Source organism: Mytilus galloprovincialis, chromosome 10 (assembly GCF_965363235.1).
Source record: "Mytilus galloprovincialis chromosome 10, xbMytGall1.hap1.1, whole genome shotgun sequence".
Taxonomy (NCBI): Eukaryota; Metazoa; Mollusca; class Bivalvia; order Mytilida; family Mytilidae; genus Mytilus; species Mytilus galloprovincialis.
The window spans coordinates 39,702,779-39,730,106 of NC_134847.1; the positions used below are offsets into that span (position 1 = coordinate 39,702,779).

The window sequence follows — 27,328 nt, forward strand, 5'->3', positions numbered from 1 at the left end:
TAAGCATTAGTATCTAGATCACAACATCTTTCAAAAATATGTTATTAGAACATCAAATTGAAAATGGAGCCTTCAAACAACTAAGATAAAGTTCTATCCCAAAACAAATTGATTGCAATGAAAGATTGAGTTAATTTAATACACTGCTATGTTCGAGGGGATTGTGTTAATGGTTGTATTAAACCTACAGAAAATACATTTGCACAGGAAATACTTTTAAGATAAGTTTCAACAAATAACATTTAAGTATTAAGTGCACAGGTTTTCTCAATTGTTTTGTCGGCACTATAATGCTGCAAGACCCAATCCCAGTTAAGCATAAGTATCATTACTCTTGGCTTAACTCGAAAACTGTATAAATAGAAAATGTGAGGCCGAAATATGCACCAATACTAGAGCTACAAAAATTTGTTAATATCTTTTGTATATACATATATATTTCACTAATTATCCTGAAAATAGATAACCAAAATCTAAGATATAATCAACAAAAGCAGGGTAGCAATTCAGACTCTTATTTGACAGTGATGTACGTTGCACATTTATATGATACAAGTTAATTTGAAAGCATAGGATCATGACTAAGAATAAAGGCTGAAGATTTTGATATATTATGTACATGTACAAATAATACTTAACTTCACTTATCAATATTAACTTTTCTATACTTAATGTTCCAGAGTATGTTGACTTTTGGTTTGATACAATCCACTGCCATAGATCAGTTGAACCACCAGAAGATGAACCATTTAACGAGTTCATTGACCCGCCTGTTATTTTAGTTTTAACTGGAAAAGATAAATGTGGAGAGGTAATTGTTATACAGTGATACAAAAAAAATTCTGATGATACTTAGGAAACACTTCTTTTATAGGTCGAGTAAGGCGTACATGTATTGTTGAACGTAGATGATTTCTGATGAGTTCATTAAAAAAAGTCAAACTTGTCTTTCTTTATTTTATTGATAATGACACAGTTTATGTTATTTGAAGAATGAGAATCATACAATAAATCAAAACAAAATAAACATATAAATATCTAACACTACAAACCATTAAAAGTCTGAAATGGCCTATATCTGTACTCGACTGTACTGATTTTTACTCTACTAGTCTGAATTCGTCTGAGATTTACTTGATAATACTCGACTTTAGTCTGAACCATACTTAACAGTCTGAATGTGTACTTGACCAGTACTTAACCATTTTATACTAGTCTGAACCGTACTCGACCTAGTCTGAACCGTACTTGACCTAGTCTGAACCGTACTGGACCTAGTCTGAATCATACTCGACCTAGTCTGAACCATACTCGACCAAGTCTTAACCATACTCGACCTAGTCTGAACCATACTCGACCAAGTCTTTACCAACCTAGACCTATTCTTTGTATCTATCAACTGAATTTTATCAATTTAGGATTTTTTTTAAAATAAAAATGAAATTTGAACAACAAATTGAAATTAAAAATGTATTCAATACAGTATTGAAATTAAAATTTCACAATAATCAATCATAATATAACGTCAACACAATATTAATCAACACTTATGTAAAAATTTAAATCAACTTTTAAAATATAAATAAAACAAGCTGATCACATAATCTAAAAAAATGAATTGTGACTAACAAATGACTAATATTTTCAATATTTATTCAAAATTTTATGAATACTTCGGAAGTATTTTATGGTAACTGGACTATTTTCACCATTAACTTAAACCTAGTAAAGATTTAGTTGAGTTGAATTAATAATGCAGTGAATGTTTTTTTTTATTAATATATATATAAAATAGTATATAAAACAACTTAATAAATTTAAAAAAATGAGAGCTGAATTGTTTTGTTTTATTAAACCAACAATTTAATGTAATCATGATAATAGAATTTCCATAGCAATCCTTGATAACCTTTTTAAAAAAAGAAATGTATTCCAAAGTAACAGTTAAAATTTATTTCAATTAATTTAAGTAATTTTTTTTGTCAAATTAACATGGCATACAGAAAGCACTTTAATATGTTCTAATTACCTCAATACATGTGTGTTTTACAGGTAAAAAGAAAGCCATATTTTCTTAAATTCGTGTATTACTTATCTAGTACATACATGTATATTTTAAAGGCCTTGTTATTTAACTAAACAGGATGTTGCAATTTTGAATCAATGTTATTTAGAATTTAATACCTCTGACCAGGTGTGATCTTATTTATGAGTTTGCCACAAGCAGAGGTTATTCTTTATATTTCACCACTAATCTGAAAAACAATTTTATTTATTTATTTAATATTATCCCTTTTTGATATAAGTTTTATATAATATATTTTTTTTCATCCTAAATATAATCATAGATATATTTCTAATATAAGGTTAATTTTTTTTATAAATTTTGTTGGCTGTTGTTATGTATTTCATGAAATAGAAATTTATTTTAACAGTTAAAAAAGTAAAGTTTTTTTGGTCTAGTATGGTTCAGACTGGTCGAGTACTGTTCAGACCTTTGGTTAAGTATGATTCAGACTGGAAAAATAGGTCGAGTACAAGTCGAGAATGGGTTAAGACTGTTTCAGACTGGTTGAGTAATAGTTAAGTCTCCCAAACAAAGTTTGGAGACTTATTGTTTTTGCTCAGTTCTTATTATTATGGCACCCTCAATGGAGTTGGGGTGACATATTGTTATTGTTCGTTTCTTTTTGTCTTATTTTTATTATTATATTTATTCTTCCACACTTTTTTGTCCATACTATTTCTCAGAATTGGCTTGAACAATATTGATGGAACTATACCATAATGTTGACCACCACATTATATAGTGCAGTGGGGTATGGCACCATCAACATGGCTGCCGTTGCCATGGAAACGAAACAAATGTGAAAAATTTCTGTTTTTTGTTTTGGTGAACTGTTTGAATATGCTTACACTCAGAATCATCATATTTTAATACAATGTAGGTGCCCACTACATACAGGTGTTGGATGATTTTGGCACTCATTGGACCTACTATGTTGCCATGGAAACGACACCAAAAATTTCAAAAATATCAAAATGCTCCAAACTTCATGAAACTTCACAGTAACGATGAGCAACATTGGAAGATGTGGCATTTGGCGTTGGAATTTCCAAAATATCTGTAGTTACCATGGAAACAATGCAAAAAGGTCAAAACTTTGAATTTTCACAGAACATTCCAGAACATCAATGTTAAATTTACTCTAGAGACATTAAATGGTATATATGATTATGGAGGGAAAAAATTGCTGCGGGGGTTTGACTTTGGAATATTCAAAATGGCCGCCGTTACCATGGGAACAGCAAAATTATGAAAAACTTCAAAATGCTTTAAATTTAATGAAACTTATAACAAATTTTGCCTAGCTTATGTAGACTTAACTTTCGAATTTTCAAAATGGCCGTCGTTGCCATGGAAACAGTAAAAGTTTTCTAAATGACTGCCGCTTGCCTGGCAATGGGAAAAGGGTGCCATCCGCTATTGCTTGCAATGGCAAATCTAGTTTTTATTATTCTTCTTCTTCCGCCGCTTTAAAAAATGAACTTGTCCGCAGCGTTTCTCCAAAACCGCTTGTCAGATTGACTTAGGATTTCATAAAATGGTAGACTAATATGTCTAGGTGAGCCATCAATCTTTCGTTTGTGCATTGGGGTCTATTAAGGGGTGTTTTGGGGGGTAGAAAGCAGGGAGGGTTTTTCTATAGAACCCTATGGGATTTTATTTTCAAAATTTTTTAAATGAATATAACTTGAAAACTATAAGTGATAGATACATGCAGTCTTCAAAAATGATTATAGGACAATAAAATAAATCACATGAAATATAGGGGGATGCCCTGGGGGGTCATCCCCACCCCCTTCAATTTGAGAATGTGCTATTATCTTGTAAACGGTCCAGATCCCCACCCCTAAACCATATATATTCTTGTAGGGGACAATAAAACAAATCAAATGAAATAAAAGGGAAGTCCCTAGGGGTCACCCCACCCCCTCTTGTTGGAAAACTTGTAAACGGTCCAGATCCCCACCCCTAAACCATATATATTCTTGTAGGGGACAATAAAACAAATCAAATGAAATAAAAGGGAAGTCCCTAGGGGGTCACCCCACCCCCTCTTGTTTGAAAACTTGTAAACGGTCCAGATCCCCACCCCTAAACCATATATATTCTTGTATGGGACAATGAAACAAATCACATGTAATTAGATGGAAGTTCCTGGGGGTCACCCCACCCGGTTCAATTTGAGAATGTACTATTATCTTGTAAACAGTCCAGATCCCCACCCCTAAACCATATATATTCTTGTAGGGGACAATAAAACAAATCAAATGAAATAAATGGGAAGTCCCTAGGGGGTCACCCCACCCCCTCTTGTTTGAAAACTTGTAAACGGTCCAGATCCCCACCCCTAAACCATATATATTCTTGTAGGGGACAATAAAACAAATCAAATGAAATAAAAGGGAAGTCCCTAGGGGGTCACCCCAACCCCTCTTGTTTGAAAACTTGAAAACGGTCCAGATCCCCACCCCTAAACCATATATATTCTTGTATGGGACAATAAAACGAATCACATAAAATTAGATGGAAGTTCCTGGGGGTCACCCCCACCCCGTTCAATTTGAGAATGTACTATTATCTTGTGTACAGTCCAGATCCCCACCCCTAAACCATATATTTTCTTGTAGGGGACAATAAAACAAATCAAATGAAATGTAGGTAAAGTCCCTGGGGGTCACCACCACCCCCTCCTGTTTGAAAACTTGTAAATGGTGGAGATCCCTACTCGTAAGCCATATATATTCTTGTATGGGACAAAAAATCAAATCAAATGAACATGGGACCATATGAATGGGGAGTTATCGGAGCTTTGTTTGGGAGACTTCGTAACAGCATCCTGTTACAATTACTTCTTGTTCAGACTATTTTCAACGGCAAAGATAAGGGTCAAGTACGATTCAGTACAGTCAAGTATGGTTCAGACTGGGGTCGAGTAATGTCAAGTAAAAGTCAGACCAATTCAGACTGGTCGAGTAAAAATCAGTACAGTCGAGTACAGATATAGGCCATTTCAGACTATAATGGTTTGTAGTGTAAGCAGTCAGTAACGGAATCCATTTTTTTTTGTCTGAAGATGGTACTTAAATAGAATATTTACATAGTTATAACTATATATATATATATATAGAAAGAGACTTTCTCTACATGTATGATCATTGCCAAGTATGCCTTATTCATCACATATTTCAGTATTCGTCATTTGATAATTATATTAAAAAAAATGTTTTTCTCTGAAACTGCTTTGAAAATCAGAATCAAACACAGTAGCAATCAATCTTTAGTTATCTACATGTATTATAAAAGTGAATTGAAAAAACTGATTTCACCCAATGTGGCTGTGAGAGTTAAAATTTTACAGTCATGTGAAATCTGTAAAAGTTTGCTACAAAGTAAAACTTTTTCAACAAAAATATACTCTACAAATGTCTTGCTGGTAATTGGCTGGTTTAGAATGTAATAATAAGTTAGATCTGGCTGGTAAATTTAACACTTGACCCTTTGAAAAACTATGTGGTAGATACACACGTAAGGCAACAACTCTTTCAATGCCTCTATATGTGGTACGTTACATTCTCTATTGAAGATGAAATATAAATTTTGAAAAGCTGGTGTCAAATTGTGTCAAGACATATATATATTTTTTTTTTAAAGGTGAAAAGTTTAGGATACTTGTTTAAATTGTGCATAAACTCTATGACTCTCTAATCATAACTTCTTTCACTTGTGTTACTTTATTCTTCTTCTTATTGAAACCCGCAGCTGTTTTATCATTCTGTATACATTGCATTTATACATACTCGGTTAAGATGTTGTAGACGTTGTAATGCCGTAAAATATATTAAAAATAAGCAAATTTGCAATTTCTTGAAAGATTGCATGCACTTATTTTTGTGGTATTCCTATAAAGCAGAGTCTATCCAAGGGCTTTTACAGAAAGGAGAAAAGAAATTAGCTCAGTTTGATATCAACTTTTAGAACATTGATGATGTACTGTCTCTTAATAATAATAGATTCAGTGATCACTTACATTTAATATATCCAAGTAATTTACGTTTTTTGATTGAGTTAGGCCTGCCAATGGATATTTTATCGTGTGTTTTTCTATGTTGTGATGTTACGCTAATGTTTCAGAAAAAGGGAGAAGGTTTGGATCCATTAAAACGTTTAATCCCGCTGCAAATGTTTGCACCTGTCCTATGTCAGGAATCTGATGTACAGAAGTTGTCGTCTGTTTATGTAATTTATACGTGTTTCTCGTTTCTTGTTTTTTTTTTTATATAGATTAGACCGTTGGATTTCCCGTTTGAATGGTTTTACACTAGTAATTTTGGGGCCCTTTGTAGCTTGTTGTTCGGTGTGAGCCAAGGCTCTGTGTTGAAGGCCGTACATTGACCTATAATGGTTTACTTTTTTTAAATTGTTATTTGGATTGAGAGTTGTCTCATTGGCACTCACACCACATCTTCCTATATCTATTGAAATTAAAGATACTACCGACACAGACAAATCTGCTTCATATTTAGACCTTTATTTCGAAATGACTACTGATGGAAGGTTAAATACCAAAATTTATGACAAACGCGATGATTTTAATTTTCCTATAGTCAACTTTCCATTTCTGTGTAGCAACATCTCATTTTCACCAGCATATGAAGTATATATTTCTCAATTGATACGTTATTCTGGAGCTAGTTCAAAGTACTTTTATTTTGTTGAACGAGGAATACTGCTTTCTCAAAAGTTGCTAAGACAGGGCTATGAATCAACCAAATTAAGGTCATCACTCAAGAAATTTTATGGTCGCCATCATGAGATGATTGGCCATTAAGACAAAAGTGTGTCAGAAATCATATCTGATATTCTTCCTCAGTCATAATAACCTTCAGTCATTGCCGAACTGAGCAACGAAATAACACGACGGGTGCCGCTTACCCTTCCGAAGCACCTGATTTCACTCCCGGTTTTAGTTGAGTTCGTGTAGTTTCTTAACTAATATTTATAACTGTTGATGTAAATGTCCTTTGGTTTTGTGAGTCTTTATTTACTCATTGGTTTTGATTGTTATTGTCTTATTTAAGCAAAATATATTAATACCTAGACAAATGCATTACTAGTATGTGGATGATAAATAATACAGACAATAGGCGAGAGCCATGCTTTTTTATTTTTATGCAATTGCAATCTGCCATAATTTTTACATCTTTGATATGCGTTATAGAATACGTTGGTGGTTATGTTAAAAATGCATGCCATACTTTATTTTACATACCATTTACTTCATATGTATCAATTAAAATGAAGTAATACGAATTAATATGCATGGATAAAAAATAGATATATAGCAAGAAACATGGTATCAATGCATATCATAATGTTGAAGTTGGCAAGCTGATAGTTATCAAAGATACAAGGATTACAATTGAATACGCCAGACGCGCGTTTCGTCTACATAAAACTCATCAGTGACGCTCATATCAAAATATTTATAAAGCCAAAAAAGTACAAAGTTGAAGAGCATTGAGGATCCAAAATTCCAAAATGTTGTGCCAAATACGGCTAAGGTAATCTAAGGATATTATATTATATCTGCTTGTTATATTTTAGGAAACTATTGGAAATACCGTTATAGAGGAAAGAAAAACCAAGCTTCAAACTCAATTAGACATGGTTTTAGGAGATCAACACAAATATCACCATTTACGAGACATAATTTGTTTATCAAATACGAAGGACCCGGACGTCAAATTTGTAGAATTACAACAGAAAATATCATCAATAATTCTAGGAATGGCACATTGGGGTCAAAACCTGCCATTAAAATGGATTCTTTTAGAACACTTGATTGAAATTAATAAAAGCGATGGAAATAATTTCATTAACTTTTCTGACATGGAAAATTTAGCAAAACACAGTGATATCAATATGATAGATATTGACGAAGTAAAACTATTTCTTCGTTTTCAACATGAAGTTGGGAATGTTATTTATTTTGAAGATATACAAGACTTCATCATTTTAAATCCAAAATGGTTAGTAGATGCTTTTCGATGTTTAGTATCAGATAAGATAGATGGTCGACTGCAACATCGTACAGATTGGACTAAGTTTAAACAAAACGGGACAATAAGTGAATCTTTGATCACAGAACTCTTCAAATCAAAATGTGGAAATCAGTTTTTAGACCAAAGAGAAAATTTGGTCAAAGTAATGGAGAAATTTGACATATTGGTAAAAATTGCTGAAACAAGTTCATATATAATGCCAAGTATGATGCCGCCAGTCTTGTATGATGAAGTATGCACACTGATTGGTATTAAACAGCAAAACTGTAAAAGAACGTCTTGGCTTTGTCTGAAATTTTCGTTTCTTCCGCCTGCTTTCTTTAATCATGTTTCAGTGTGGTTTATCAAAGAGTATGAACCTAGCAAAGTTGTTTATAAAACATATTCTATGGCTTTGTTCCGGGGAATTTGTGTCTTCGACATTGATTCTAAGTCGGGTTGTGAAAAAATTTTGGTTACAATGTCCACAGATACAATTGCCATTCAGCTCTTATCTTTTTCAAAAAGAGAGACAGAATTCGGAAGCAAATGTAGCAGTGTCTGCAAAGGTATAATAAAACAAATTCAAGCCATAAAAGATAGATATAGGTTATCGATGTCTTGTAAAATTCACTTTAAATGTAGCAAAGGCGATTATTCTAGAGATACAAAGTCATATGAAGACTTAAAAAATTCAACAGAGTATTACTGTAATCAACATACGGATGTGCATCATTCTGAGGAAATATATTTGCCATGGATGTTGAATACAGATAATAATGTAAGTATCTGTCAGAACAATATACTAGTAAATAGAAAGTACTGAGGTAATTAATGTTATCCGACCTCCATACCATTTCTTTAAATGACAATAGCCGATTATTTGACGATAGAATTACCATTGACATGCGAGTGAAACGTGTTTAAATAGTCTTACATTATTGAAATACCCTTAATAAGTGGAACGTTTTATTTGACATTAAACAAACACTGTAACGTACATCACTAGATTCTGAATGTACTATTTTTTGTCAAAATTTTTGTGATTTTGTATTGTTACTGAAAAGTATTATTTTTTTTAAAACAGTTCCAGCACTGTCTAAATTTAAATTCATTATTTAAATAAGATTTAAATTGTTTGAAAATTTAAAACATTTTTTTATAAAAAGATTTTGTTACAAGTTGACAGTAAACACATGCACAATGTCAACAAATAAAATGAAGGAAAAAATAAGACAACATCAAGACTTGAACTAAACTGTTTTTGTTTTTTAATATAAAAACAAAAACTTAGATTTTTACTAAAGCGGGAAATAGTGTTAGCCGTATGCTTCTAACATCCACCACCATAAATATTTAAGGATGTAAAACTCTGATTTATTTTAATTGTTCTATTATTATTTATGGACTGATTTCTAGTATGCAAATATGAAGACATGTTATGATTTCGAATGCCACTACTAGTGTCCATTACTGACGAACACGGAGGTAAATAACTAGAGGTCATCTTAATGACTATGTTTAGATATCATCAATATTAAAATCCAATTTATCTGTACGTGTAATGGAATTCCTACGTTAAGAAGGATTTAAGTATTGTTATTTGTCCTTCTGTACATAATTTTCACATTCATACTTTGTGTCACAATTTGCTGAACTATTGTATTATTTAATGATTTGATATTGTGTTGGGAAATATTTACTTATAAGCACGAGCTAATCCAATGTTAGATATTATTGGCAGTCACTTCCTGTTTAGTGATACTTCGATCTTTTCATCAATGTCCCAAGCTGAAGGTTATATACTCAGCAAAAATAACTTGCACCTTAATGGGCCTGAAAGACAATTTTATTGATTTGATTACTCCTGACCAACAAATAAAATAGACCCGACTCATGATATGTTTTAGAATATTATTTCTGTAATGATGTTTTGTCCTACTGGAAACCTATGTCTTATGTAGTGGCGATCTATGCAAAAATTGAAGTTTTGAATGTAAATTTAAATTAAGCCACTTAAGTTTTTAAAAGTACTTTTTTGATGGGAAAAACTCTTCCTGAATTGACTTAATTTTTTTAAACATTCTGGTTTTGTTTTTGAGATTCCTTTTATCTCTGCCTTACACTCATTTATTATTTCAAGCAGTGAAATGAAATCGTTTTCAATTGTGAGAATGGTCTTGGAATGGCACTTAGGTATATTCCACCTCTCGTTTGTTTTCTGAAAGGCACAACAGATGAAACTAACACATGAATAAATCTGATTGTTTAGAATATTCGTGCTGTACAAAATGGGATCTGAAACAACAGTTGATGGCTTTTTAAGTGCCTGTGATATTGTTTATTAAAAATTATCTATTCTTTTTTATTATACTGTAGTGTTAAAAAAATGTTCATTTGAGTATTCAAAATACTATCATCATCGTTAGAAGGGGTTATTCAAACTGAAAACCTCAATACAGACATTGAAAGGAGCTTATGACATGCAGGCACTCAAATACGACATCCGAACGAAACTGTATTAAGTAGTTAATGACAATGTTTAAAACATGCATCATGTCTTTACATGTGCTCAAAATCCGCAAGGAAGATTTTTAAATAATATTAAGTCACATTGAATCCGATAACAATGCCAGTCCATATCCAAATCATTGTTCAAATGATTGTTATATAAACTAAGTCAAGGAATTAAGTGTACAAGCCATATATTTCAGGATAAACTGTAAATTTGACTAACATTGGTCACGGTAGGTATCGTGTCCTACTGCTATTTTGCCACAAATAGTCACCTTTATAATTGATAACAGGATGAGAGTACCAAAATATAGATTTGAATTGTAAGCTTATTTTTTTTTATACTAAATTAAGTAATGGTTAAATGTAAGCATGCTAATATTCTGCATGTGCCTGTTCAAAGCCGTGAGCCTATAATTCGTTTGCTGTCCTGTGTTGCAGTATATCATACAGGTATTTCGTTCGTTCTTTTGTACATAAATCAAATCTTTAGTTTTTTGTTATTTTTTTTTTACATTTGTTTCGTTTTTTTATAACAGACAATCCGATATGGGTATTGCTAATTGTTTAAGGTCTTATGGTCACCTATAGTTGCAAACGTCTATGTCATTTGGTCTATGATAGAGAGTTGTTTTATTGGCAATTTACCATATCTCATTATTTTCATATAGATGAGCATTCATGATGACACGTTTCCATGCAATGTGACACTATTTCGTGCGCACATTTTTAAAATGAAGCACTTCTGCACTTCATACAAAATCTACTTCGGTAAACGCTTTTACACCTCAATGAATTTACAAAAAGTAGCATTCAATTCTTAATTAACATGTATAATGTGGATGTTTATAGTTTGTAACTTAATGTTTATGTTTGTATTATTCACATGTGCTTTAATATTAAATATAATTTTTTCTACACATATATTTTCTGTAACTATGTAAATTGTAGTTAATGAGACATCAAATTCATTAATTCATAAAATACTCATCCAAATTAAGGTTTATATTCCAACTTCCTTGTAAACCTTGTAAACTACTGGACCAAAATAAAACCTAAGCCACAGTAATCCTAAAGGTATGTATTGTGTATGCCCCATTAATGAGCATTATGTTTTCTGGTCTGTGCGTCCGTTCGTTTGTCCGTTCTTCCGTCCGTCTGTCCGTTCGTCCGTCTGTCCCGCTTCAGGTTAAAGTTTTTGATGAAGTTGAAGTTCAATCAACTTGAAACTTAGTACACATGTTCCCTATGATATGATCTTTCTAATTTTAAACCAAATTAGAGTTTTTACCCCATTTTCACGGTCCACTGAACATTGAAAATGATAATGCGGATGGGGCGTCCGTGTACTGGCGACACATTCTTGTTAATTAACTATTGATACAGTCTTCCAAAAAAGATGACCAGCAAGCCAAAAAAAGGACATAGCGGCAAAACGCAAGTAGTGTCTTATATTATAAACTGTTAAAGATAGGGAAAATCTGACAGGAGTCTATCTATTATTCAGTCAGACAAGAACTGTCAGACAACTCCTTAATTGACCATGAATGACGCTTTTAACTACAAAAGAATTTGGCCACTCATTTTGCAAATTATTTTCAGTAAAAGTTATAAGTAATACAAGATCTACTAAATAAATGTTAGTAATGTTAGTAAGCCCCTTATACATGTTATAGGAGTGTTTGCCTTTGAATAAAGTTTTTTTATTGTATGGTTATTAGAGGGAAGCTAAAAATAGAAACAATGTTCAGTAAATCAAGACCACACAAACAAAAATCCGTAGTCGACCCTAATTAGGAGTTATTGCTCTTAAATGACTCAGTTCTTTTTTTAATAGTGTCTACCACCTTGTAAATAATAACAGATAGAAGTAGTTTCATAAAGCAAAAGATCAGCTAGGCTATCTGTTAATAATTCTACCGGCCAAATCGTCAGTCCGTATTAAAGCCATTCCCCTTGAATAAGAATAGGAGTCTAGGCCTTAAACGATGATTTTTTTTATCAAACAGTTTTTTTTTTTAATTTTGGCAAAAAGTAGTAGAAGAGAGTACCATAAAATAAACAAATGATCAGCAAAATTACCCAACTAAAGTCATGAATTTTGCATTGTTATATGACGGTGACAATTGTGACAAAAATGCACAAAGATTATTTTGAGATTCTAGTTATGCTGCGTTGGACAAAAAATGACCATAAACAAGAGCATGTATAAATGTATGTTTAATCATGCCGCATTATTACGCCTGTCCCAAGTCAGGAGCCTCTGGCTTTTGTTAGTTTTGTTTGTTTTTTTTTAATTTAGTTCATTTATAAGTTTTGGAGTTAAGTGTGACGTCCATTTTCACTGTAACCATACCTAGTACAAACTTTTATCAAGGAGCCGGCCACATACGTGTGTGGAATTTTCGCGCTGCGTTGAGGACCCAATGTTGGCCTTCGGCTGGTATCTGCTCTTTGGTCGGGTTGTTGTCTCTTTGTCATATTCCAAATTCCATTCTCAATTTTATATTAATAAGACTTTGATTAATGTAGGAACATTCAAATACGAAATAAAAGATGAATTCGGTCGTTTTGTAGAGTTTTGATATCATCTCAATTTTCAAACAGTTACATTATTTGCCTATTAATATTTTCAACCCGAAATAGGTTAACTACGGAAGCCGATAAGGGCCATTCAAAAAAAATATTTTATGTCGTAATTACGACATAGCATGTCGTAATTTCGACATAACATATCGCTATGTTGTAATTTCGACATAACATGTCGTTATAACGACATCGCTGTGTCGTAATTTCGACATATGTCGTAATAACGACATCACTATGTCGTTAAAACGACATAGCTATGTCGTTAAACGACATCGCTATATACAAAAGAATATGTATTATGATTGCCAAGACACTAAATGACACAGAAATTAACAACTATAGGTCATATCATAATGCCCCCAATAACTAGAAAAGCCCCCGCATAATCAGCTATAAAAGAGGGACGAAAGATACCAGAGGGAGAGCCCCCAAAATGCTGTGTGGCAGACAGTGTAATTAATTAATTATTAGCTCCCTTGGTAAAACTCCAAATTTCATATTTAATGTATTTCATTGTTAAATAATTTACATGAAGCTGAATAAGTATATATCTGTTAATTGCACAGCTTTTGCTATTTGAATTCATTGATTAAAGATATTTATTTATATTGTAAAGTTTAATATTTGTATCCTCGCAAAATCTTTGGTCACCTTCTTTGGTTACCTTCTGTGAGAAACTTATATATTTTATAGATCCTGATCGAAAGTAATAAGAAACCGACCAGTTACTATAAAGTGTGACATGCAGGACTATCAAGGCAAGCAAAGCTTTCCACCTCTCTTTAAAGAAGCGCACAACTCTATGGTTTGTTGTAATGAGGGTGAATGGACGTATCGATTCCTAAAACACGACGTTACACATAAAAAGCGGCTTCGAAGAGGGTTTTTGATTAATTTTTGCAAGTTTTATTCGTTTTTTTATATGTTGGTTGATTTATTTATTATTTTACAAAATTTTTAAAATTTCTGATTCTGGTTCTGTTCGTTTTGTGCTCTCATTTTATCATAAATTACCTCAAGTTGTTGAAATCTATTTAATAATGTTTACCCTTTAAGTTATTTCAACTAAAAATGCATTACTGTCGCAAGTAATGTGGGAAAGAAAGATGGGACGGAAGTAGATATAGGAAGATGTGGTACAGTTTTCCATAAAAAGATTTTTTTTTTAGATGTACGAAACTTTTATCATATGATGTTTAACTTTCAAGGTGCATATCATCTGTCATTGTAAAATTTCTATATCTTAACTCAACCCCAATACAAATATATCTGACACTCTGCAAGTAAGTCGAACATTTTTACCCTTGGTTAAATTTGAATAGAATTGTATTTTCCCTGGTACATAAGTTGTCGAAATACACCCCTTCAATTACTTGAACCTTGGCTGGAGAATTATTTCCGCAAGTCATCTATAGTGTTTAATTTCTGATATACATTTTAAAATATAGTAATTTACTCCTGGATCGTCCGCGAAAACGGCTTAAATAATCCCGGGTTTTTAAAATTCGATGAAACGGTTTTCGTCGCGGCTGTTTGGGATTTGTCTTTCAATTACTAGTACCTCCATTTCATGCACAAGTTTATATTGACAAAAAGTTCTGGCTTCGCTAGTACAGGAATTAATTTCATCACGACAGTAATAACATGAATAGCAGGACAAATCGCGAAGTAAAACACTCCGTGAACTGGTATAAGTCTTTTAATATTGGTGATTGCACCTTACTGAAGTGACGACTTTAAATAATCTATAGAGTACTTCCACAATATAAATTTCAATTCGAATTTTACATTTAGAGGAATGTCTTGGTGTCTAAAATTTGTCTTTGCAAAAGTTGGACGAAGTTCATGTAATGAGATGTTTTTTCCCATTTCACCATTCTTTTAAATAAATCGTTAAAAGCTATAAACGATTAATAAAAATTGCAAAATTTAACCTGTGTCGAACCTATGTCCCCGAGTGGAGTCTATAGCAACATACGCTATTCTTTTTTTTTTCGGCAGCAATCATCAACCTGTTTTTCCAAATTTCATAACACGATTTGTTTTAATTATCATGAACATTTAATTGCAACTTTAGCACATGTAACGACGGAAATTAGCGTCTTTCGAACTTTCGACGTTTGGACAAATTGGCTACTGTTTTGTAATGTGTGGAAGCATTTTATTCCTTTAAGACCCAAACATGTAGTTAATAAGAAAAGAATCTTGGCATTTTTTACTCTTCGTGTATCTAACTTTTGTTTTGATTAATTATAAAAAATACGCGTTAACTGCTTTGAAAAATGAAATATCAACTTGGACAAAATGGCTACCGTTTGAAAAACGACTGTGTAGAGAAGATTTTATTGAATCAGCAATATTTGAACTCACGAACAATGAGGCAAATATTTGTACTTTTGTTAGATATTATTATTGTCTAACTCTTTTTATTCATTTTTTGCTACTTACAAAATTCACTTTCAGTCGTTGAGATAACGAAAAACGTCGTTGGACATTTTTTTTATTCCCGCTAAATATAAAGCCACCGAGTCAAATAAAATTTGGCAAAAATAACGGCTTTAACGCCACAAAGAACCGACACATGTCTTTGTTCCTGCCAAGTATCAAGAAGATCAGAGAATAAGAAATAGGATCACTATACATAAGATTTAAAACAGTTTTTTATAAATGTAACGTTGGACATCCAGTTTTTTTCACATAGCTTTGCTAATCTAATCATCAAATATACTAGATATTACTTAGTATATGATCAAGAGCTGTAAAAACATAATTTGAAACATATATTGAATTTGTTTTAATATTGGTTCGTGTTTTCTAACATTTTTATTTTGTTTTGCGGATGAAATTTCGAAGATCCTGTTTTAAATCCTAGAGGTTATAGGAACATCGTGTCCAACGTTTGAAAGTAGAAAGAGTGCAATCAATATTTCAATTCACCCTTATTATACGAAGGCATGTAGTTAGCGCTTGTTATAGGTAGGACTGTATGTCAGTCCTCACAAGTAGAAGGTTTATAAGAACCTGACTTCCGCTGTCAATATCTACTTAAATAGGATCTATAAATTATATTAGTTTCTCACAGAAGGTAACCAAAGAAGGTGACCAAAGATTTTGCAACGATACAAATATTAAACTTTACAATATGAATAAATATCTTTAACCAATGAATTCAAATAGCAAAAGCTATGCAATTAACAAATATATACTTATTAAGCATCATGTAAATTAATCAACAATGAAATACTTTAAATATGAAATTTGGAGTTTTACCAAGGGAGCTAATATTTAATTAATGTTAACACTGTCTGCCACACAGCATTTCGGGGCCTATCCCTCTGGTATTTTTCGTCCCTCTTTAATAGCTGACTATGCAGGGGCTTTTCTAATTATTGGGGGCATTATGATAACATATAGTTGTTAATTTCTGTGTCATTTAGTCTCTTGGCAATCATAATACATATTCTTTAATATATATATAGTGATGTCGTTATTACGACATAGCTATGTCGTTTCAACGACATAGTGATGTCGTTATTACGACATGTTATGTCAAAAAAACGACATAGCGATGTCGTTTAAACGACATGTTATGTCGAAATTACAACATAGCGATATGTCGTAATTACGACATAATTATTTTTTTTTGAATGGCCCTTATCGGCTTCCGTAGTTAACAGATGTATTGAAATTCATTTGCATATATATTTAGTAGCCAATAAGTCAAACATGGAATTTTGAACTTTCTTTCTTATGGATATTTTTAATCTCAGCTGGAAAAATAGTTCATGTATAATGTAACAATAATCTCATGTTTGAATTAACATGTTACTGGTCTTTTGAATATAACAGGCTGTTGGAAGACTTGGTGGACAAACTATGTTTGCTAAATGTGAAGAGTTAAGGACAAAACCTTTAAACGAGGACACAGTACCTTGGAACATAAGAGGTAAGGTTAAAAGTAAAGATCGTTACTAACATAGACACAATAGTTAATGACCCAAACTTTATACCAATCATCACTTACTAAATAAATAAAATCCTTAAACAAAAACTTTAGATTTAACCCTAGTCCTTCGATAGGAACAGGTAACTACAAAAACATCAGACTGAACTTCAATATATTTGAACATACAAGTTTGTGAACGTGCTGTGAAAAGACTGGAATCATTTTTTTTTTCGACATTGCCTTCAATATACAGTGGTGTTGTATGAATAAGGTAATTTCCTCTGGAATCATGAGCAAAACAGACAGCAATATCAGTGTTCATAGAAAATGACTATCTGACATTAGCCACTTTACCTTGCATTTTCTAACAAATGTTACCAGATGCAAGATTTAATCTTAAATATGCATTAGATTTGTGCTACGGGAGGTTTTACGAATACTCCTATCTGCTCTATTTTGTTAAAATTGACATTATTACAACCATAAACAATTCTCAAGATGGAATTTAAACCACAAGTTATAAATTTCATACGCGTGCAGCTTTTATTTTCAACAGGAACGCTCAAAGCCTAAAATTAAAACAAAAATTAGTAGCGAATCAAAACACTTAAACAGCCATAATATGCTGAGGCAGTTTTCTTTTTATGTTGAGCCGTGCTTGTGTCTGAATCTCCATTCAGCAAACATTATATCATGATTTGTTAAGTAGTTGAAGAAAAGGAAATCGATCGAGACAGGACGATATGTATAATAAAATTGCCGAGTTGTGTCACGCGCTTGTGTGTGAACCAGTCAGATAAAATGGTTTTGGTGTATACTTTATTTTGCGCAATATTTCGAATAGCATCGGACATGGTGAGGATGCCAAGATACAAAAAATTAGAATAACTTTTTTGCATACTTACATGTAAAAGTACGATTCTAAAAAAGAGGTGTAAACATGGTAAACGCTCCTAATATTATAATTGTTTTAACAAATGTGTTTACAATTATTGTTTCAAGGCTGTGTTAACCGGGACACAATCAAACTCGATATTTGCCTCATAAAAATAGGAACAATACAAACATTACCAAAAAGGTGCAAAAATAGGTCTAATATAGAAAAGATGGAGAATTGACCCAAAAGTATGTTTTATTTTACTTGCAGTATATTTATTTGCCAACTACAATTATTAAAGAAAATCTTGATTATTTAGAAATATCTGTCGTTTTTTTAAGATTTGTTTCCATGCATCCTTTTTATATATTTTTTTGTCGTATCATGATGTTAATCAATAGGTCGTATCTCAAAAAGGAAAACTGTTACCACTTTTTTTAAATTTTATTTCCTGGAGTGCTTGTTCAAGTAGAATCCATATGTGAAATTTCAATAGACTTTCGGAATTCCAATGGGAACCAATTGTAGCTCCTCTTCTTGCCCACTTGTTTCTTTATTATTATGATGCTGACTACATACAGGAATTTCGTCGGAAGAAAGATAAGAAGTTAGCAATATCCTTTAACTTTACGCTCCGCTATATAGATGCTATTCTCTCACTAAATAATACTAGATTTGGTGACTATCTTGAACGAATCTATCCCATCGAACTGGAAATAAAGGATACTACAGATACAGTTAAGTCTGCCTCATATCTTGATTTACATCTAGAAATTGACAATGAAGGTTGTTTGAAAACAAAACTTTACGACAAAAGAGATGACTTCAGCTTCTTAATTGTGAACTTTCCGCTTTTATGTAGCAACATTCCAACATCGCCTGCATACGGAGTATATATCTCCCAATTGATACGATAGTTCCGTGCTTGTATTTCCTATTATGATTTCCTTGATAGAGGATTGCTGCTCACAAGGAACCTATTAAACCAAGAGTTCCAAATGGTGAAGTTCGTAAATTTTACGGACTCCATCACGAATTGGTTGACCTTTACGGAATAACAGTTTCACAGATGATATCGAATATGTGCCTTTTGTCGTAACTACAATATCCTTCCCTTTTCATGAATGTGACCTACCGAATTAGACTATTTACCGGATTTGTAATGACATAAGCAACACGACGGGTGCCACATGTGAAGCAGGATATGCTTACCCTTCCGGAGCACCTGTGAACACCCCCTGTTAATGGTGGTGTTCGTGTTGCTTAGACTTTAGTTTTCTATTTTGTTTCTTCTGTACTATTATTTGTCTGTTTGTTTTTATTTGTTTTTTTTAGCCATAGCGTTGTCGGATTATTTTCGATCTATGAGTTTGACTGTCCCTCTGGTATCTTTTGTCCCTCTTTCATTTGACATGTACCTCATGTTCATACGGTTCATTGGTCAATGCAATTTTTGTTATTTTTTTCTTCTTCAAATAACTACCGCAATGGGTCAACTATATATTTATAATTGGAAGGTTTTTTGTCTGTTTGGCAGATTTAATCTGTCCTTGAACTAATTTTCATGGTTCAATTGTCAATATTTATTTTTTGTGTTTTGGTCTGGTTTTCATTTACCATTGGCATAGGTACATGTACACTGTAATTTTGTATAGAAACAGTCTAAGGTGTTTATGTATATATCTGTTAGTGTTTATCTGACCCTGACTTCATTGTCAAAGATCTTTGAAAACGTTCAGTTTATGTAATGTTTTTACTAAATTTTTCATCTTTTTTAAACTTTCAACATAAAATCAGTGGTCAGTAAAGCAGGCGAGACATTTCAGCGTGTGTGCTCCAGTTTTTATACGACCGCAAAATTTGAAAAATTTTCGTCGTATATTGCTATCACGTTGGCGTCGTCGTCGTCGTCGTCCGAATACTTTTAGTTTTCGCACTCTAACTTTAGTAAAAGTGAATAGAAATCTATGAAATTTTAACACAAGGTTTTTGACCACAAAAGGAAGGTTGGTATTGATTTTGGGAGTTTTGGTCCCAACATTTTAGAAATTAGGGGCCAAAAATGGCCCAAATAAGCATTTTCTTGGTTTTCGCACTATAACTTTAGTTTAAGTTAATAGAAATCTATGAAATTTTAACACAAGGTTTATGACCACAAAAGAAAGGTTGGGATTGATTTTGGGAGTGTTGGTATCAATAGTTTAGGAATTAGGGGCCAAAAAGGGACCCAAATAAGCATTTTTCTAGGTTTTTGTACCATAACGTTAATATAAGTAAATAGAAATCTATGAAAGTTGAACACAAGGTTTATGACCATAAAAAGGAAGGTTGGGATTGATTTTGGGAGTTTTGGTCCCAACAGTTTAGGAATAAGGGGTCCAAAGGGTCCAAAATTAAACTTTGTTTGATTTCATCAAAATTGAATAATTTGGGTTCTTTGATATGCCGATTCTAACTGTGTATGTAGATTCTTAACTTTTGGTCCTGTTTTCAAATTGGTCTACATTAAGGTCTAAAGGGTCCAAAATTAAACTTAGTTTGATTTTGACAAAAAATGAATCTGTTGGGTTCTTAGATATGCTGAATCTGAAAATGAACCTATATTCTTGATTATTGGTCCAGTTTTCAAGTTGGTCTAAATCGGGGTTGGCCCAAATAACCATTAACTTGATTTTGAAATTAAACTTTATTTGATTCATGAAAAATTGAATAGTTGGGGTTCTTTGATATGCTGAATCTAACTGGTTCTTTGATATGCCAAATCAAACTGTGTATATGGGCCCAGTTTTCAAGTTGGTCCAAGTCTGTATTTAAAATTATCATTTTAAGTATTGTGCAATAGCAAGAAAATTTCAATTGACAGTATTGCACAATAGCAAGAAATATCTATTTGAATATTGTGGAATAGCAATTAATTTCAATTGGAGTTATCTTTCTTTGTATAGAATAGTGGTTGCCAGACATGACTATGATGTCATTTTCTATTTTTATTTGCCAATAACTTTAAGTTTATGTAAATAACTTCATTGGAAATTTGCCAATATAAAATGTTGCTGATGAAGCTTTTGTTTGGATATTTGCCAGACATGACTATGATGTCATTATCTATTATTATTAGCCAATAACTGTATGTGAATTACTTCATTGGAAATTTGCCAATATAAAATGTTGCTGATGAAGCTTTTTTTTCTTATCTTATATAAAATGTTTTTAGATAATGTATGTTGGACATTTGCCAGACATGACTATGATGTCATTGTCTATTATTATTAGCCAATAACTTTTAGTAAAATGTCTATGATGTCATTATCTATTATTATTAACCAATAACTTTATGTAAATTACTTCATTGGAAATTTGCCAATATAAAATGTTGCTGATGAAGCTTTTTTTTCTTATCTTATTTAAAATGTTTTTAGATAATGTATGTTGGAAATTTGCCAGACATGACTATGATGTCATTTTCTATTTTTATAATTTTTTGATGTATTTAAATGGGTGTTTATGGTTGCAAAGTTCATTTGAAATTTGAATTGAGATGATGATGATGGAGTGGTTCTGAGGAAGATACAGTAAGGTAAGTTATTTTTTATATATTTGTTTTTATCAATATTTATATATATTGGAGCAAATTATAAAGGTTAAAATTAACTTATAAAGAAAAAATAGTTTTTTAGTATATTTGTTAAAAATGTGTAACAATTATTTAGAAAATATCAATTTCTTTGCATTTTTAGCTCACCTAACCTGAAAGGTCAAGTGAGTTTTTCTCATCACTTGGCGTTCGTTGTTTGTCATCCTGTATCTGTTGTCCGTCGTCTGTAAACTTCTTAAGGAGTTATTGAACAACTTTTCGTCATTTTTATACGACCGCAAAATTTGAAAAAATTTTCGTCGTATATTGCTATCACGTTGGCGTCGTCATCGTCGTCGTCGTCGTCGTCCGAATACTTTTAGTTTTCGCACTCTAACTTTAGTAAAAGTGAATGGAAATCTATGAAATTTTAACACAAGGTTTATGACCACAAAAGGAAGGTTGGTATTGATTTTGGGAGTTTTGGTCCCAACATTTTAGGAATTAGGGGCCAAAAAGGGCCCAAATAAGCATTTTCTTGGTTTTCGCACTATAACTTTAGTTTAAGTTAATAGAAATCTATGAAATTTTGACACAAGGTTTATGACCACAAAAGAACGGTTGGGATTGATTTTGGGAGTTTTGGTTTCAACAGTTTAGGAATTAGGGGCCAAAAAAGGGCCCAAATAAGCATTATTCTTGGTTTTCGCACAATAACTTTAGTTTAAGTAAATAGAAATCAATGAAATTTAAACACAATGTTAATGACTACAAAAGGAAGGTTGGTATTGATTTTGGGAGTTTAGGTCCCAACAGTTTAGGAATTAGGGGCCAAAAAGGTACCCAAATAAGCATTTTTCTTGGTTTTCGCACCATAACGTTAGTATAAGTAAATAGAAATCTATGAAATTTAAACACAAGGTTTATGACCATAAAAGGAAGGTTGGTATTGATTTTGGGAGTTTTGGTCCCAACAGAATAAGGGGTCCAAAGGGTCCAAAATTAAACTTTGTTTGATTTCATCAAAATTGAATAATTGGGGTTCTTTGATATGCCGAATCTAACTGTCATGACTGTGTATGTAGATTCTTAACTTTTGGTCCCGTTTTCAAATTGGTCTACATTAAGGTCCAAAGGGTCCAAAATTAAACTTAGTTTGATTTTGACAAAAAATGAATCAGTTATTTTTTTTTTCTAAAACTATGGGCCAAATTTAACCAAACTTGACCACAATCATTACTAGGGTATCTATTTAAAAAAAAGTGTCTAATGACCACGCCTGCCAACCAAAATGGCGGACATCAGGAAATAAAGTAACAGGTGAGCAACACAGGCTTTTGAGAGCCACTAGTTATTGACATTTTTTTTTTAAGGTTTTATTAAAATTATCTTGGTAAAAAATTTGGGGTGTATTATTATTTTACTCTTGTTTGTTTTTACATTCATATGTTAGTTTCTGTTCTCTAATTTAAGTATGCCTTTACCAAATGTAATGGAATTTGTATACAATTCATACATATCAAGTTGAAAATATGGGTATTGTCACTGTTACCATTCTTCAGTTTTGTCTTCTTATAATTATATGATATTCAAGCATGGGCATCATCTGTGTCTGCATGTGAACACTTTTCACATTCATATTTTGAATTATTCATTTATATTTGTTTTTCAGAGTAAAGAGTGAAATATTATGCCAAAACTGAGAAAAAAATCTGCATATACATTAAAGAATGAAGCTAGGAAAAGAAAGGTAAGTTTAGTTTTTGTAGAGCTTGCAACTGCAGTGGTTTAGCTAACTTTTTAAAAGTTTTTTTATTTTTGAAGTTAAAAGACCTGGATGTTCCATACTTTGTATATAGATGCCTCATGTTAGGAACTTTCTGTCAGTCACATGTTCAATGTGCTAGACCTTCTTTTCATGGTTCAGTGACTATTGTGTATATTGGTCTGATTTTTCTTATACTTTATGCAGTAGATCTACTATATTTGGTTTATGGCATGATAGTAAGTTGTACATGTTTAACTGACTGGTTTCATCTGACCTTGGCGTCATTGTCATGGTTCAGTGGTCAAAGTTAAGTTCTTGAGTTTTGGTCTATTTTTCTAATACTTTGTGCATTTTGTCAACTATATTTGGTGTATGGAAATATTTTATGATCAATAGGTGTGTTACACAGGTTTATTTGATCTTTATCGCATTTTAGGATCTCCATACTTTGTATGTAAATGCCTCATGTTAGGAAGTTTCTGTCAGTCACATGTTCAATGTCCTAGACCTTCTTTTCATGGTTCAGTGACTACTTTGTATTTTCGTTTAATTTTCTTATACTTTATGCAGTAGATGTTCTATATTTGGTTTATGGCATGATAGTAAGTTGTACATGTCTAAATGATCTGCGTCATCTGACCTTGGCCTCATTGTCATGATTCAGTGGTCAAAGTTAAGTTTTTGAGTTTGGTCTATTTTTCTAATACTTTATTCATTTTGTCAACTATATTTGGTGTATGGAAATAATTTATGACCAATAGGTCTGTTACACAGGTTTATTTGATCTTTATCTTATATTAGGATCCATTGATAAATTTTTTATTTTCTTGGTTTATAATGAGTTTATGTAACAGTTGTAATAAACTTTATATTTAGGTCTATCAACATAATATCAATGATAAGTAAAGAAGGGGAGGCATTTTAGCCTGTGGACTCTTATTTAACTTAATTTTTACCGAACTAAACTTTGTGAAAGTTTTACACAATACTTAATACCACAGAAGCCAGATGAAGTACTGAATTGGATAGAGCTCAGTTACTGTTTTTTTTTAGTTGCGTTCATTGTCAATTCTCCAATTAAAAAGAGAAGATGTGGTGTGAGTGGCAATGAGGCAACTGTTTACAAGACATCGTGTGTGTAAAAATTATGTCATTCAGCTTAATAACATTGCATAAGTAATGTTAAAATTTCCTGATACTAAGAATTTACCATGTTATTAACTTAAAAAATTGCATCAAAAAAAAAATGTAGTATTTATTTACATGTTTGTTTTAACATGTATGAAAGATTTGCCATGGTACCTTAAGCATTTAGTAATCAATCATTCATTACCATGATTACACTATAAATTTGAAATTGGGTTTTTTAATTGCAATCAAATATATATATTACATCGCCTTGAAATAATATTCTTTGAAGGTCCTGTAGTACTCAAGAATAATCAGATCATGCCACTTTTAAAACCAGCAACTTTAACAGTTTTAAGTGGTATCACTGTTCTTGAGAAAGAATTGCCATTGAATGAATTACCAGTACCAGTGATTGAAATTCTTTGTCATTTAAGAGAAGTCATTAGAGCTGATGCAACATACACTTATAGATATGATTTTCAAGTTATTTCCTTCAATAATGACAATCTGATATTTAATGAATATGGTGACAGTGCTTATTTTAAAGATGAATTTAACAATGTGTACACTTTTGATTTTATTGAAATTGGATTGGACTATTTCTTACATTGTATTAATGTCAGTTCGAATGCACTACAAAATGAAGAAAGTATAAAAACAACTATACAACATTTAGGATTAAGTCCTGATTTATTGGGTAAACCATCACTGGAAATTGTTCTTTACTGTAAAGTCATGGATGAGGGAATACTAATTAACATCCACTCAAATAGTAACATTGAAGAAAACCTGAAAACTATGGAAGATGTTAAAAAAATTCTGATGTGCAAAACATTTAGAGAAATATTATATACAAGTTATGCAGATGGTAGTGGTGTGTCTTTTTTTTTGGAGAAGTGGATTTCATATTCTTCTGTTTTATTGACATGATTAGACATAAATTTTGGAATGATTAACCTATTAATACAGGGTTAAATATATATATATTATTTTTCATATATATTTAATTGGCACCTGAGTTTATGTATATATATTATGTATTTAAACATTATTAGGATTTCAATTCTTTTGTATTATATTATCATTTATTCCACATGAGTTTTCACATGTTACAGGGTATAAAATTGGAATTATGTGAACCACTAAACTGTAGAAAAGAAGAAATTGAAGGACTAGTAAGTTAGTTTAATTTTAAGTAATCTGTAAATAAGATAATGTTTCATGCCTCCATCTGTCTCTTTTCAAGTGTACATTTTTGGAATGCTTTATCACAAATCATTAAAGTTGAAAAAATTGAAGAGTTATCTCCCTTTGTCCATGGTTACAGTTGAATCAACTATAATCAATAGTTTAAATTTCACAATGTTTAATTATGCCTTCTATTGATAAGTTAAAGCAATCTTTTATATTTCTTGCATACAAACATTTTAAATAAATGCTTTATTCAATTTAATATTGTATTTTATTTTCAACTGATAAATGTAACTTTGTATTTTATTTGGCTGCTTTTTCCATGGTTATAGTTGAATTAACAATAATCAAGGTTTTATACATTGCAATGTTTAATTTTGCTTCTAATGATAAATTAATCCAATTTTTAAATGATCTTTCTAATTTTAAAACCATAGTAGACTTTTAGATCCAATATTACGATCCACTTAACATAAGAAATGAAAGGGGGTGTTTCAGGTTATAGTTTTTGATCTTTTGTATGAAATTGAATGTAAATCAACTTGAAACTTTGTACACATTTTCCATTAAGAATTATCTTTCTAATTTTAATGGATTGATAGATTTTTATTTTATTTCACGGTCCATGGAACAGGGAAAATGATTGAGCAGGGCATTTGTGTGCTAAGAAACATTCTTCTTAAAATCTTTCTCTTCTTATTCCTCTAGAATGGTATTTGAATAAACCACAACCAATTCTTCATACAATGCAATATTTAATTTTATTAGTTCACCTAGCCCAAATAATGTTTCATGCCTCCATCTGTCTCTTTTCAAGTGTACATTTTTGGAATGCTTTATCACAAATCATTAAAGTTGAAAAAATTGAAGAGTTATCTCCCTTTGTCCATGGTTACAGTTGAATCAACTATAATCAATAGTTTAAATTTCACAATGTTTAATTATGCCTTCTATTGATAAGTTAAAGCAATCTTTTATATTTCTTGCATACAAACATTTTAAACAAATGCTTTATTCAATTTAATATTGTATTTTATTTTCAACTGATAAATTTAACTACTGCAACAGTTTGTCATCGCAACTCTTCTCAAACCACTCAACAGAATTTCACGAAACCTTTTCAGATAATAAGGGCATACTATGTAGTTGTTCATATCAACAGGATATTACGATTCAATTTTTTTAGCATATCGACAGGAAATTGCGATTCAATTTTTTTTCTAGGAATTACGCCCCTTTGAACTTATTTCTTTAATGTACTACTGCAACAGTTTGTCATCGCAACTATTCTCAAACCACTCAACAGAATTTTTCTAGGAGTTATGCCCCTTTGAACTTGTTTACTTTAATGTACTACTGCAACAGTTTGTCATCGCAACTACTCTCAAACAACTCAACAGATACTATGTAGTTGTTCATATCAACAGGAAATTACGATTCAATTTTTTTAGCATATCGACAGGAAATTGTGATTCAATTTTTTTCTAGGAATTACGCCCCTTTGAACTTATTTTCTTTGATGTACTACTGCAACAGTTTGTCATCGCAACTATTCTCAAACCACTCAACAGAATTTTTCTAGGAGTTATGCCCCTTTGAACTTATTTACTTTAATGTACTACTGCAACA

The 27,328-nt window shown here is 31.7% G+C and overlaps 1 protein-coding gene across 2 annotated transcripts in view; it reads left to right on the top strand.

Annotated features, from left to right (window-relative positions):
• LOC143047550 (uncharacterized) overlaps window positions 1–27,328 on the top strand; it is a 103,255-nt gene that overhangs the window by 52,353 nt on the left and 23,574 nt on the right. For both annotated transcript variants that reach the window (XM_076220615.1, XM_076220616.1), the window contains 3 exons: window positions 681–811; window positions 7,673–8,890; window positions 17,062–17,158. In XM_076220615.1, coding sequence (XP_076076730.1) covers window positions 681–811; window positions 7,673–8,890; window positions 17,062–17,158 — 1,446 coding nt within the window. The remainder of the gene's footprint in view (window positions 1–680; window positions 812–7,672; window positions 8,891–17,061; window positions 17,159–27,328) is intronic.